At 34.7% G+C, this 14,134-nt stretch overlaps 2 protein-coding genes across 3 annotated transcripts; both read left to right on the top strand.

Annotated features, from left to right (window-relative positions):
* The first annotated feature begins 157 nt into the window (after positions 1–157).
* On the top strand, positions 158–6,933 carry LOC101211450 (decapping nuclease DXO homolog, chloroplastic). Of its 2 annotated transcripts, XM_011654383.2 has the most exons (14): positions 158–681; positions 1,343–1,590; positions 1,898–1,963; positions 2,086–2,164; positions 2,333–2,412; positions 2,506–2,529; positions 2,901–3,025; positions 3,337–3,553; positions 3,667–3,720; positions 4,356–4,402; positions 5,019–5,103; positions 6,048–6,111; positions 6,281–6,410; positions 6,502–6,933. In XM_011654383.2, the coding sequence occupies exons 1-13, from the start codon at positions 315–317 to the stop codon at positions 6,382–6,384; spliced, it is 1,560 nt and encodes a 519-aa protein (XP_011652685.1). In that variant the 5' UTR covers positions 158–314; the 3' UTR covers positions 6,385–6,410; positions 6,502–6,933. The 2 variants fall into 2 exon arrangements, with proteins under 2 accessions (XP_011652685.1, XP_031738185.1); XM_031882325.1 differs by having other exon boundaries at positions 6,281–6,933.
* Positions 6,934–8,599: 1,666 nt separating this feature from the next.
* Positions 8,600–14,110, top strand: LOC101211694 (casein kinase II subunit beta-1). Its single transcript, XM_004148319.3, has 5 exons — positions 8,600–9,112; positions 10,786–11,004; positions 11,667–11,776; positions 11,849–12,011; positions 13,498–14,110. Exons 1-5 carry the CDS (start codon positions 8,860–8,862, stop codon positions 13,626–13,628), a joined length of 876 nt encoding a protein of 291 aa, XP_004148367.1. The 5' UTR covers positions 8,600–8,859; the 3' UTR covers positions 13,629–14,110.
* Positions 14,111–14,134: the final 24 nt, after the last annotated feature.

The raw sequence follows: 14,134 nt of genomic DNA, 5'->3' as shown, positions 1-14,134 counted from the left end.
ATAACTACGTCACTTCTATTTTGGGCCGGAAATAGAGTTGGGCCAAAGTATTCCAATAAGGCCCAGAAAGAGTGAGGAACCGAGTCAACTCACTGACTCACTCACCTTGTCAGTTCAACGAGTTACGAATCAGATTCCCAAAAGGAAACTCTTACCTGACGGAAGAAGGAAAACCTGTGCAGTCGAGTCATATTCCACTGAAAGCCCGTTCACTCCTCTTCTTCCCTCCCATCAAAATTCCAACTCTTTTCTTCTCGCAATTTGATCGGAACCATTGCAATTCGCTGCCCGGATTGCCGGGTTTCATCCCTCTAATGGATTTCCCCGAGCAAGATGTAGATATATTCGGCGAAGAGTATGGAAACGACGACGACGACAACAACAACCACAACGACAACGACAACGACCATGACCGCGATGCTCCTGCTTCATCTTCGCAATCTTCTTCCTCTTCGGATTCTTCCTCGTCTTCGGATTCCTCATCGTCTAATGCTAGCGATGGAGGCGATAGCAGTAGTAGTGGGAGTGCGAGTAGTGCTGAAGAAGACGACCAGGAAAATGGCGGGGAAGTACAGCAAAATGTGCACAGGGGTTCTCATGGGTATGAAGATAGAGATCTGTTTGGTTCTGATAACGAGGATTATTGCAAGACACTTGCTGTTAGTCCTTTCTCAGTTCCAGGTAATTTTTTCAGTTGGAGATACTGTTTAATTTGCATACATGATGAAAACATTGCTATTTGGTGTATTCTACCTGTGTTTCTGTATACGGTGCAACGGTTCTAGACCAGGTATGAATTTTCGGAGGGAGTCATTGAAGTGTTTTCTTTGTCAATTTGTTATGTTCAATGTTTCCCTCTTTTGAAGTCTTTAGTTTGAATTAATTGAAGGGTTTTTGAAATTTGAATCGTTTCACAATTTTGGTTAAATGGCGAGGAAGTATGTTCTCTAAGATGAACTAATTGCTGAACTGGAATGAAAATAGCATATATTGTACATTGAAATACTAAATGGATTATAAGGGCTTCGTTTGATAACGTACCACTTCCACCTTTTTTCTTGTTATGTCATTTACTTTTTAGGAGTGTTTTTAAATATCAAGCTAAGCTTTGGGAGCTAAAAAAGTAGCTTTTTAAATTTTGTTACGAATTCAAGTGTTTCGTTTGGATGGATGAAAACCATGGTAATAGAAATTGGAAGAAACAAACACAATTTTCAAGAACCAAAAACAACAAACAAAATGGTTATTAAATGAAACCATCAATTTTATTACAAGAGAAGTTGAAGAATAATAGAAGATGGGAGAGATTCACAATTTTCTCAGTTGATTAATTTTATGGCAGTCTTACCTGCAATAAGGAATAACAACCACCACGCTAGAGGTACATTTGGGCGAGGTCGTTGGGGGAATCAAAATGATAGAGGATCAGGCCTCCTTCCACGGCCTGGACCATATCCTCAAAGGCATGGCTTTGGTGGCTATGGATCAAAGTTTTCAAACGGCCGTCATCATGATGAACGCTTCGTTTCAGACATGAAGCTTACTAAAAGTGAAGAAACACTGGCGAGAAAGTGTATTACTTTCCAGGAGGTATGCATACTGTTTCTTGTTTTTCTCTCTCTACATACACACAGATTGACGACATATACATTCAGAGCATTTTTCTCAATCTGGTTGGTTTAAGTGGCATGTGTTTGTATGTTATATTTTCTTATTGGGTGGTGGTGGAAAAACACTTTTAGTTTGGGCTTGTGGCATTTTTTATGTTTTAGAGTTTACGACGGTGTCTGCATTCTATCATGCTTCAAGAGAAGCTTAACTTTTATGGAAGCTCTTGTTCTTTCATAGAGTTCATATATCATTCTTGACTCTATGCTGATATTAATTTATTTGATAGCCTTGTGAGCTTGCCTGCTATAGTCGTGTAGAAGGTGGAGATGTCTACTTTGATGACCGTAGTTTGGTAAGCTGATTAGAGATCTTTTTTCATATAAATTTTCATGGATTTTGTGATGTCTATAAATATGTGAGCAGGTAGTACAGTTCCAATTTCACTCATTTTTCTTGTTGACGTGCCAATGCTAGAGACTGTTTAAGCGCTTTATTACTGAAGATATTGGAGCTGATTTAAATGAAGGTTTTGACACTTTTATTGAAAAGAAAGGTATACAATTATCCAAAATATTTCAGTTGCAATTTTCTTTGAAGCTATTTTTAAGCCAGTATAGATGTCACATTGATTCTTTTGATCATTCTTTTAGGGTCAATGTATCTAAAAAACTTTTAAATGCTGTGTTTTGACTTCCTATAACTTTTTCTCCTTTTTATTCAGACTTAGGTTCTCAGGGTTTTGGTGACCTCCTTGGCTGCATTAGGGACAAAAACATCCCCCTTCAAAATATTCATTTTGTGGTGAGGCACTTTTTAGCTTCTGGATTCTAACCTTAATGTCTTGTGACTCTCGCTGCGAATCAATTACTGATGTTTTTGCTCTTGTGCTTTCAGACTTTCCGCAACAATCTTAACAAGGTATATTTTTTATTGTCTTATCCTATTATAATTTTTTAAACTGTTCAGTACTCCTTTTGTGCTTCTCATTAAATATTCGAAAAATTTCATTGTTTACTTATGGCTGACCGGCGATGGTAATAGCATAGAGAATTTTTCGAATGTACATGTATATTTTTTTTTGTTACTTTCATTTTTTAATTTTTTAGATTACTCATACCATTGCTGAAGGAAATCCTGATTTCTTTTTCCTCTCTATGACGCTAATATTCTCCTGATACTGATGACGTTAGAATGTGCAAATACACAGTTTTATTGTTGATGATATATATTCTGAATGTTTCAGAATGATTTAGTATCAGTATTGTGTTAAGTTGCTGCTTTCAATGCAGATATTGGCTACTGCTTACATTCGTCATGAGCCATGGGAAATGGGTGTGCATAAAAGAAATGGTGTTGTATACCTAGATGTTCATAAATTACCAGAAAGACCACAAAGTGAAATGGAGCGTAGAAGGTACAATGTGTTTTCACAAAATGTATGAGAGTAAGATTTCATAAAACTAGTATGTGCAGATGTGCGTATGATCTTGTATAGGCTGATAGTCATTGACATTTAATCTGATTGCTGGTAACGTTTTCTAGTTTCTGTTTTTGTCATACATAAGTGTAAAAGCATTCACTAAATGTTGATGCAACATAAACTACTTGATGACTTTAGTAGATAATCCATGTCCTCTCTTTTGATGTGTGACATTAGTTGATCAGTTCTTTCATCAGTAGTTTGTATCCAAGGCTTTTTAGTGTCTTAATAACCTTGTCTCACAGGTGCTATTGGGGTTACTGTTTTGAGAACCTTGCTACTGAGGATCCAAGAAGAGGTAATGGAGAAGGGATCCATCATGTGGATGCAAATGCTGAATATTGTGCCGTGATTAAAACAAAGTTAGGTGCTCATCGCATTCTGATGGGTGCTGAAATGGATTGCTGTGATTCAACTGATGAGGGAAGGAGGTTTTATGTTGAACTAAAGACAAGTCGTGAGGTTGACAGTAATGAATCAATTGTTACATATCAAGAATTCTTTCACAGTCTAGGTTTCCAATGTTCGACCTTTCTCTGCTCTTATAACCTGTATTTTTTTCTTGTTATTTGCAGTTGGATCAGCGTACTGAAGAAAGATATGAGAGAGAGAAATTGCTTAAATTCTGGGTATTTGTGCAATTCCTGTCTGACTCTAGATTATTTAGTACTTTGTTATTAAACCAAGCACACGTATCAAGTATAAACACCTTTTCCGATTACCAAAGCAAGACTCTGGAAATGCCAAACTATTCGAGCTAATCATGAAGAAACATGTGATTTAATATCATAAATGAGAAAACATGTGCCACTTCTAAGATTTTGGAAGAAAAATTAAATCTTCCATGTTACCCTGTTCACTCTAATATGGTTAAAAAAAAGTTAGAGCTGGAAATTAGGACGAGGTACATGATGGTCTGGCATTTTTGTTATTTTTGTCAGTTGGGACCAATACCCTTGACCAGCTGGTATTTACCGCCAGACATGAATGATAGCTTACCATCATATGGAGTGTGTTATACAGTTTCTCTAGGGAAGTGTTTTTTTTTTTTTAAAAATCAGGAAGCCTCATATTTCTAAGGAAGTTTAATACGAGGAAAGTTTCATATGGGTATCTTTCAGTTTCTTGGAATTGATCTAGTTTCCTATTATTCTCTTGCTGTGGCTAATTTGAAATTGCTTCCCTTTTACTGTCAGAAGTGAAAATGAAGTATTTTGTCCCATTCTGAGTTCGGGCATTGACTTGGTTGCATTTTCTGTTGCAGATACAATCGTTCTTAGCTGGTGTACCATATATCGTTATTGGGTTCAGGTAATTTATTCATTTTGCCGGCCTTATTCAGCGGATGGAAGTTGTTTATTAATAAATAAAAAACGTCCACAGTATGAGTAACACTTTGCCAGGAGGTGTACCTATGGACGTTTGATGGAATTCCTTGCCTCACTGAGTCTTTCGTTTCCTTTCTTTTTCTCATGCTAGACAGCAAACCAAATTGTCATTGTTGGGCTTCTAGTATTGGCCTTAGCATGGTGGTTGAAGTCCACCGCCGCCTACCATTTTTGTACCTTCTTGAGACTTTAATCATTTAAGGAATAGAGCCACATTATTATGCAGCCTTAAACTTATAAGACCAAGGCCTTCATACCCCATAATAGAGTAATTATCTTTTAATTAACTTGGTGACTGCACCTTCTTCTGACATGGTTTCAGTTCAGGGAATTGTTAATTGGTCAAGCAAACATTTAAAAGTATTTAAAAGTAAAGTCGTGTAATGTTTAAATCTTCCTCTTTCACACAAAATATATCAGCATCCACGGTGTTTCTTTTATATCTAGTGATGCCATTGCTTTGTTGATACATGAAGTTTCTTGTTGGGTATAAGATTTCGTAACTTTAATTATTGTTCATACACTTCCATTTTATGCAGGAATGATGCTGGCCAACTTGTCCGGACGGAAAGATTGAGAACCAAGGACATCACACAGAGAGTGAAAATGAAAAACTATTGGCAGGTAAGTGATTTTTTTTGGAGTTGACTGAAAAAGGAAGCCTTAGCCTGGGCTAAGTAAGTTGCAAAAAAGTTGAAAGGAAAAAGAAAAAGCCCTTCCATTTAGCAAACATGAGATAAATCAAGTAGTTTATAAGGAGTAGAGGGTGGGGTAAGGAATAATTATGGAGCTTCCATTTAGTTTTGGAAAGTTGTTTAATTTTGGAGCTTACTACGTAAGAAGTTGGTAAGTTATGTAATTGATGTTTCTTAGTTGTGGGTTCATACTGGACTCGTGAACTCCTTGGGTCAAACTAGGGAGTAGAGTTAACAAATCCATTCTCCCAACTTGGGCCAAACATGCTCGAAAGGGTTGTAATCATTCTCGAAAATGAAGCCATAACAACAATACGTGCTCAAAATATTTCTTTAGTTCTAAGTGAAAAATTTGCATGCAACCCCCTTTGTATCTTGATGGCCAAGTCCTTTTGTAACTATTCATGTCTTTTGTTGAATCAAAATTTCTTGTTGTAGCTTGGCTCTATTTGTTTGGCTTTTTTGTATGACCTAATATTCCTTCATTTTCTTTTCAATAAAGTTGAATTATTCATAAAAAAAGGAACAAAATATCAATACGTTATCGAATTACGAGCAACGTGAATAAGTCCAAGCACATACTACCTTTAATTGAATAATCAAGTAGAAACTTTTATTAAAAAATGATAAGAAACAATCATATCGGTATCCCTTGGCTCCACATCTATGTGCAATCACATACATTTCCTTTATGAGTTTTTCTAAATTTAATCCTGTACTTATTTCCTTGGAACTTTCTCTGACTCTGTTTGCTCAAAAAACTTAACAATATTATCATTTTCTTTTTTTAAGCTTTTTGAATTGTGTTGGTAATTGAAGTTCAGTTTCTCACACTTCTTGTCCTTTTATCCAATAATGACAACTTATTTTTAGGGAGGAGTATGTCTGGCCTTTGCTGATGAAGTGTTATGCTGGCTTTATGGAACAGTCAAAGAAAGTAAGTTTGTATCCTATATAATTGCTCCACTTAAAAGCTTTGTTTAATTGATTTTCCAGTTCATTCCCACGGATCAAGGAACTAATTCCTAAAGATTTTCATTTGCCTGCTCACTGCATTTGTTAAGGATCAAAGAACTGATTTTTTTTTTGTTCAATATTTACTTCAGATGAAGATTACATATTGCAATTTGCACATCCTTTCACTCGTTTAGAGCTTCTTCAAGCCTCTTCATGCCCAGATGCCATCACTCATCATATTGAGCTCTTGTAGTCAACTGAAAGATTCCCTCATCCCCTGTAAGTCTGAAAGTGCTAATTAACAATCATCTTTCATTCCAAACTACGTAGGATCATTGTCGCATGTTACCCTTACTGTTATTTGCTTTAGCCAATTAAAGTAAAGTTGAAGACGCTTCAGCTCTCAAGGAAAAACGCAAAATATTGTATTACCAACAGACTCAGCACCCCCACAGGAGAGAGAATAAGAAGAAGATAGAAGGGAAAAAAAAGAAAGAAAGAAAGAAAGAAAGGTAAAGAAAAGAAAGAAGGAAGTAGCTTTATTTTGCATAGGTATTATAATTATATGTTGAGTAGTTTGATTAGGTGTTATCATGAGATGTGAACTCCAAGCCCATTCTGATTCCATTGTCTTGTCTTTAGAAGATTGGAGGTGAATGCCTTATATATCTTTTCTACTTGTTCTTTTGATTTTTGATAGTCCAATTTTGTACTTTTGGTTAATGTGCTGTAACCATCAGTTTTTATCAATAGAAACCTTCACATCCTTACCTTAATACAGATCTTTGAATAGTTGGCTTCCTCTGGTGAGAAAAATAATAATAACAACAACATTTATATTGAAGTTTTTATCCAACATTTTAATAGAGGAACAAGGTGTTTCTAGCCTTTTTCTTGATTCTGTTGATGGTATGGCTGTCATTCTAGCCCGGAACTGTCTGGAGAAGCTTTCGAAGGGCCAAAAATTCTTCTCGCCTCCCTAAGTTGGTGTTAGGGTTGATATTTCACTTTCGTTATTTATTCTCAATCAAACTAAGTTATAGATCTTGGTACCATTGTTTATACTTATATGAGCTTTTTTTGTTGTTGAGGATATATATGTTCTATGGGTCTTTATAAAAGATATTAAAGATTATTGATTACTTCTTAATATTGGTCAAACCTATTGATATATTGACCTACATTTTTCAATCCTCAATTCTAAGCCATCAAAATTTCTTTAACTAAATCAATTTCATAATTTCTCCTACTTTTTTCATTTTGAATTTCAACTTTATAACGATTTTGACTTAATTATTTCTGCATTGATTTCTTCTTTTTTCTTCTAAAGGTATTTTTTGTTGCATTAATTTGTTAAGAGTTTTGTGTGCCACTTCTTGCTTCGCACGTGAAACATGTTATTATTATTTTGTTTTTCTTTTTGGAAAATTCTCCTTTTCCCTTTTTCCTTCTTTTTTATTTTTTGATACACTTTTAACTTAAAATAGAAAGTGAAATAAATAAGGAAACCTCAAAAATAAATTAATAAAAATAAGGAAACATTTTCATTTTGCTTTGATCTAAGTTTCAAACTGTTATATTTTGTAATCTTTTAAGTTTAGTTTCTAAGTTTTAAGAACGTCACAATTTTACTTTGTAGTCATTTTTCTTAGTTTCAAAATTTTAATAAATACTTTCAAGCTTTTACGCTACTATGTTAATTAATTTAAAGAATTGTAATTAGTTAAGTGTTATTACTTTTTTCCTCTTTTTTCCGTTACTTTGAAATTTATTTAAAAATTTGACTGTATAATTGTTTTAATTGAATTAATAAACAAAAGCTCCGGTGCAAAATTGAAATTAAACTAAAAATTTCAAGACATTAACATTTTGAAACGGATAGTCTAAATAGAAATTAGACTTATTAAAAATAGATTTTAAGAATGAAAATACAAAAAAAAAGAAAAAAAAAGGTAAATTATTTGGCATAGGAAGGGTAGATCATGTCATCTTGATTGAGTTCTATTCTCTCTTTTCTTAATAATACATACTGGGTTCTAATCGAATAAAACATGTTAGAGCCAAATATTCTTCATGTAAAACATGCTTTATTTAGATGGAGGAAACCATATGGTTTTATGAAATCATGTGAGCATACTCAATCCTATTTATGATAGGAATATTAACAATGGAATCCAATTTTGTTCATTATTTTTATTTTTATATATATAATAGTGAGACTCAAAGCTAAAAAGGAAAAAGTGATAGGCATTAAACATAACAATTTAGTCCATATGCTTCTAAATTTGAAACAATGATATTACAAAATAGTAAAATTTGGAGGGATATACATTGAGTTATATTCTATTTTAGTTCATGTAAATATTTTCAATAATTTACCCAAAAAAAAAAAAGAAGGAAAAGAAAAAAGGGGGCGAGTTGTCGCTGCCGATTAATCGTCAACCGTATAGCAAACTTTATAGATTTAATCGTCGCCCTTTCTGTGTCCCTCTGTCATTCTTCGTTAAGGTTTTGGGAATCCATTAAGGAAGAAGAGAGAACACCAACACACCATTTCTCCACATAATGCTTCTTCTTCTTCTTCTTCTTCTTCACTCTTTCTTCTCTTTTCTTTCAGATTCCCTTTAGCAATTCTCTCTTCTTCTCTCCATTTTCCTCTTTCTGGGTATGTTTCTTCCACAGATTTAGCCTCCTCTCCTTTCCTTTTTCGTCCCTTCTACCGGCGGCGATGCACCGGGACCGTCCTGCGCTTGGCGGCGTCGGCACCGGCTCCTCCAAGTTGGACGTCACTCCCATCGATCGGAAGCGCATCAACGACGCTCTCGATAAACAACTTGAGCGATCCTCACCATCCACTTCTCGCACCGTCATTAACGGCAAGGATAATAAGCCCTCTGTGCCTCAGTCCTTGTTAATGCCGAAGCCTCTTTCTGATCAGAGGGACTCTCGTTCTGCCTCTCTCTCTAAGACTAACTGCTCTGGTGGGTTCCTCTTTTCCTCTTTGTTTCTGTGTTTGTTTCGTTTTTTTTTTCTCGATTTTTCTTGTTTAGGTTACTATTCGAGTTCTTGTTAGTTTTTCAGCTGTTATTTCTCTGTTTGGGTTCAATTTTTAATTGGGGTTTTTTTAAGCTTTGTGTGCAAGGTATGCATATCTCCAATTTGGTCTGTCTTATTCTTCTTCTCGTGTTTTCTCTTGTTTGTGTTGTTTTGGGAATTCAAGGATCCGATAGAGCCTTCCCATGTTTAGATGGTTTCGAGTTTGATGTTCAGGTGGCATTTCCAGGCCGTGTGCCTACGGAAGGATGGTTTTCATCACTAACTTTAGCAATGGCGTATACTTCTCATGTCAGTGGCAGTTATTCGATTTTATAATCATTTTTACTGTTTTAACCATCTTAAAGAGTGCCTTCCATTTCGTTCATTTTGTTTTGGTTGAGAAGAATCTCTCTGCTGCATTCTTTACGTAGTTTCTAATGAAGTATTAATATTTAATATGCTCAAAGTTCAATATGCGTGTGACTGCTGGTTTTTCAAAATGAAAGGCGAACTTCAACAAACTAAAATGTTAATGACAATGTTATAGCCTTTGAAGATGCGTTACTCGATTTCTTTTGTGTGGTGCATTTGGAACTAGTGAAATGGCAGATTTTTTCAAGATAAGCGTGATTCTTTTTATTCTTTTTGGACTTGGGTTCAACACACAACTTCTTGGTTGAGTACCAACTACGCCAAGCACTTTTTGAATTACAGCCTTTGTATGATTTTTAACAATTGGAATACCCTTATGTATTAGAGTTTCTTGGGAAGGGTTTTCTCAACCCTTGCCCTTTGGCTGTTTTCTTTTGTTCTCTTGAATACAAATATTTGTTTCTTATAAATAATAATAGTAATAAACAAATAAATTCCCCATTGTTCTATTTTAGACAAGGGTTCTAGCAGATCAATAAAGAACTTTAAATTATTGGATTTAAAAGGATTTCTGAAACTCTTTTTGTTCCCAGATAAGGATGAAGATTTATTATTTGGGGGTAGAATTTAAGGTTGTTGTTCATTTGTGTAACACCAGTTTTATGAAATACTGCCAGCAGAGTGTAAATTATTCACTTGGTGCAATTAGCGTTTGTACCTTACTTTTGTCAAATGAAAAATAATCCTATCACAGCTTAATTTCACTGATTGCTTATGGAGTTGAACCTACAATACTTTATTAGAATGAATGTTGTCTCTGCATGTTGGTATCTGACACGTGTAAGACACGGACATTTCATAAAAAAATGACGTGTACATGCTTCCTAGTTGCTAGTGATTTTGATTTTGATGACTGGCTAATGAGATGATAGGATAAGCTAAATGTTTAGGGGAATTTTTGTGACATGATCTCATAAATGCTGCTATAGAACCTTCTCTAACTTTTCGTTGTCTTGGCCATTCTTCTCTACTAGTACTATGAAACTAGTTCACATAGCATGTTGCTAAGTACTCAATTGACAACAAGCATTATTGACTTGCAGAGCAACCATTCATAATTTTTTGCCTTTTTTTGTATGATTGTTTTGTTTCTAAAGTTACAAAATTTCATTTATAAATTACTACAATATGATTGTGTTATATTTTGTTCATCTTTTTAACTCATAATCTTTTGGTTTAATTGCAGAGGAATCTGAGACTGACAGTGAAGAGTCAGATGTCAGTGGATCTGATGGCGATGATACATCTTGGATTTCATGGTTCTGTAATCTGCGTGGAAACGAGTTCTTTTGTGAAGTGGATGATGACTATATACAAGATGATTTTAACCTCTGTGGGTTAAGCAGCCAAGTTCCATACTATGACTATGCTCTTGATTTGATTCTGGATGTTGAATCCTCTAATGGTATGGTTAACGCATTTTTAATTATTTGAAGATGTTCTTCATTGCTTTATTCAAGTGCACGCATTTCAAAGCAATAATTTAATGAGAGTCCCTTTAGTTTAAATACATAAATCTAAAAATGCCTGGTAGGCGTGCTCTATGGTAGAGCTAAATGCCATTACAATAGTCAATAGTAATTGATTTTTGTCTCTAAAAGATATTTTTGGCTTATCTTTTAGCTGTTGCATATTTCAAAAAGACTTAATTTTCCAACTAGATTGCTCATGTTCCACAATACAAGGGGAAGCCATTAATAGAAATATTAAAAGCCATGAAAATTTTGGAATTGAAATAGCGATAACTTCCATTTCTTTGGAGATGAAACCCTTATTTGTGTGGCAATTTGATGGACAACAATTTAATTCTACGATATTTAATAGAAAGAAACTTCTAGAACATGAAATCCTTGGTTGGTGGCCACAATGGTTTTACCTTATTCTTTCTAATTCCTTGGCGACCAACCTGTGGTGATTTGTGTATATTTCCTGTAATAATTACTAATATGTCATTTGGTCTAATTGACAGTATTCATTTTCTAATTTCTCCTATAAAGGTATTTTATCTTCAATCTCCCATTTAGGTGTGAGTAGTCAGAAATCAATTGGAATGAGTGAATTGTGCAGGTGATATGTTCACAGAGGAACAGAATGAACTAATTGAATCTGCAGCTGAAATGCTTTATGGTCTAATTCATGCGAGATACATATTGACAAGCAAAGGCATGGCTGCTATGGTGAGAATCTTCTTTCGGGTCCTCTATATATATGCTGCCAGTAATCAAAATAACCCATTGTGATTTTCACAGCTGGACAAATTCAAGAATTATGACTTTGGGAGATGCCCCAGAGTTTACTGCTGTGGACAGCCATGCCTTCCTGTTGGTCAATCAGACATTCCTAGAGCAGGCACCGTCAAGATATACTGTCCAAGATGTGAGGATGTTTATTATCCTCGATCGAAGTTTCAAGGTAGTATCCTTAATTTTGATGATCTTATGTTCACCTTCTTGCAACCTTCTTGCATGCACGTTTTACATTTTTTAACTTACATTTTTCTTAAAAGAAAACTTCTCATTGATATAATGAAAAGAGATGCATGTTCAACGAGGAACTTTCATAGGTAGTTAAAAAGAGGAAAAATACAATTACAAGACAACATAAAGAGAATAGACGTGCACAACTTATAATGAACAAAGAGCTTTTTCAATGACTGCTTAAAATACTTGAGAGCTTGTGAATGAAAGCTGAAGCTGGATAAGGGCTCCACAAAATACTTATTATAGCCTGCTTCAATAATAGCCTACTTTACTCCCTTATCAAAGCTAATCATGAACTGGCCATCAACCATCAAATATATCTTTAAAAACTAATCACATATCAGCTCATGTAACATCAACAGAATACATCTCAAGACCAGATAGATAACTTTTAGCAGGCTCCTAGCCTTCCCCCCATAAGCATTTTAAACACTGCAAGCTTAACATCTTCGATTCAGTAACATAATTGGGATGTTAAGTGGGAATCCGTAATTCAATAAATCCTAAATGGCCTTCACACTTTCCAAATTCAATTGACAGTTTTGAAGGCAATATGAGCATGGGTAAAAGATCAATCACTGATTACTGCAATTTTGAAAAGTTACTCCTTTGAAATCTTTTAACTTCGATGCTTCACTCAAACCAAAAGGCCTCGTGCAAATTAATGCTTTATAATTATCCTAGTGATCATGATCGTATTGTTGAGTTCATTGAAATTTTTTTATAGATGAGATATTGTTACTAGTACTTGAAAGTTTGGTTTCTTACTTGAGAAAAAAAAGGGAAAAAAGTATCCTCTTTAGTACTTGGTCTAATGGGGCATTATTTTTTAAGGTTAGTTTTAACTTTTAAGTCATGTTCCTTTGGACTTGAATCACTTGATGGGTAATGGGAACATGTTACTATTTGAAAAGAAAAAGTGACATGATTGAACATGCCAATTAGAATCATGCGGTGGCCACATTTTTAAAGTTTCTATGGTGTAAAAAATGACATTTATAATAAACTTATAAGACTTTCGGTTTGTGTTGCCTTTTCTTGGTGGAGGATGTCATAGCCATCAGTTCATCCGAACTGCTGATTGACTTTGACCATTAGGAAATGCTAATTTGTGGATTAGACATGCTCTTCCTATATAACTCTCTCGTATTTTGAGTTTATTATAAAAAAAGAAGCTTGTCTTCGTTTAAAAAAAAAATTGTGGATTAGACATTGAAAATTACAGTCTAATCATGATTATTCTTGAAACTGATGTTACTCGATTTCCCGAATTTGTATACATGAATTTCAAGACTAAGCAATACTTGTGTTTTTCTCACTGACTTGCATTTGATAAGAATTTACTCTAGATGAACAGCAGTCTTGACAGGCTAATATTTTGGGTTACCTCATAAGTTTCTTTCTTCAACTCTATATAGACATTGATGGAGCTTATTTTGGAACTACATTTCCTCACCTCTTCCTGATGACATATGGACACCATAAGCCACAAAAATCCGTTCAGAGTTACGTTCCAAGAGTGTTTGGATTCAAGATCCACAAGCCATGAAAGCTGAGAACTTGAAGCATTCACTTGGGTGAGTTAATATGCATCTCTGTTTGCTGAAACTTCTTTGGGAAGGACATGCCTTGAGAATTAGTTTAACAAAATACCTTTTTTGAGAATAATAACGATGAAGACGACCCCTCCCTTTTATCTGCTTTGGAATGTTGGAATGAAGCATTCGCCTACCCCTTGTGAATGGATGAATGAATGAAGATCCCAATTCTCATGATCGCTCGTATTTGGTGAGCTTCTTTGGAATACACCCCCACCCCACCCAAAAAAAAAAAAAAAAAAAAGGAAAAAAGAAAGAACTCTTTTTGGTAGGTATTGATGTCTTGTTTAATTTGTTTCTGCACCAACAGTTTTATCAATGACAATTCAAATATAGCTTGTCACAATACCTTGTATGTATTTTTGTTGTCTTTTGAGAGTTTGTTTGATATAAGCAATTCATGGTTAATAGGCACAATACGGATAGTTATTCCTTGTGATGTGTAAGAATTTACTCT

Source organism: Cucumis sativus, chromosome 3, assembly GCF_000004075.3.
Source record: "Cucumis sativus cultivar 9930 chromosome 3, Cucumber_9930_V3, whole genome shotgun sequence".
Taxonomy (NCBI): domain Eukaryota; kingdom Viridiplantae; phylum Streptophyta; class Magnoliopsida; order Cucurbitales; family Cucurbitaceae; genus Cucumis; species Cucumis sativus.
The sequence above is the reverse complement of the archived record's forward strand: the minus strand, read 5'-3'. Positions and strand labels throughout refer to the sequence as shown.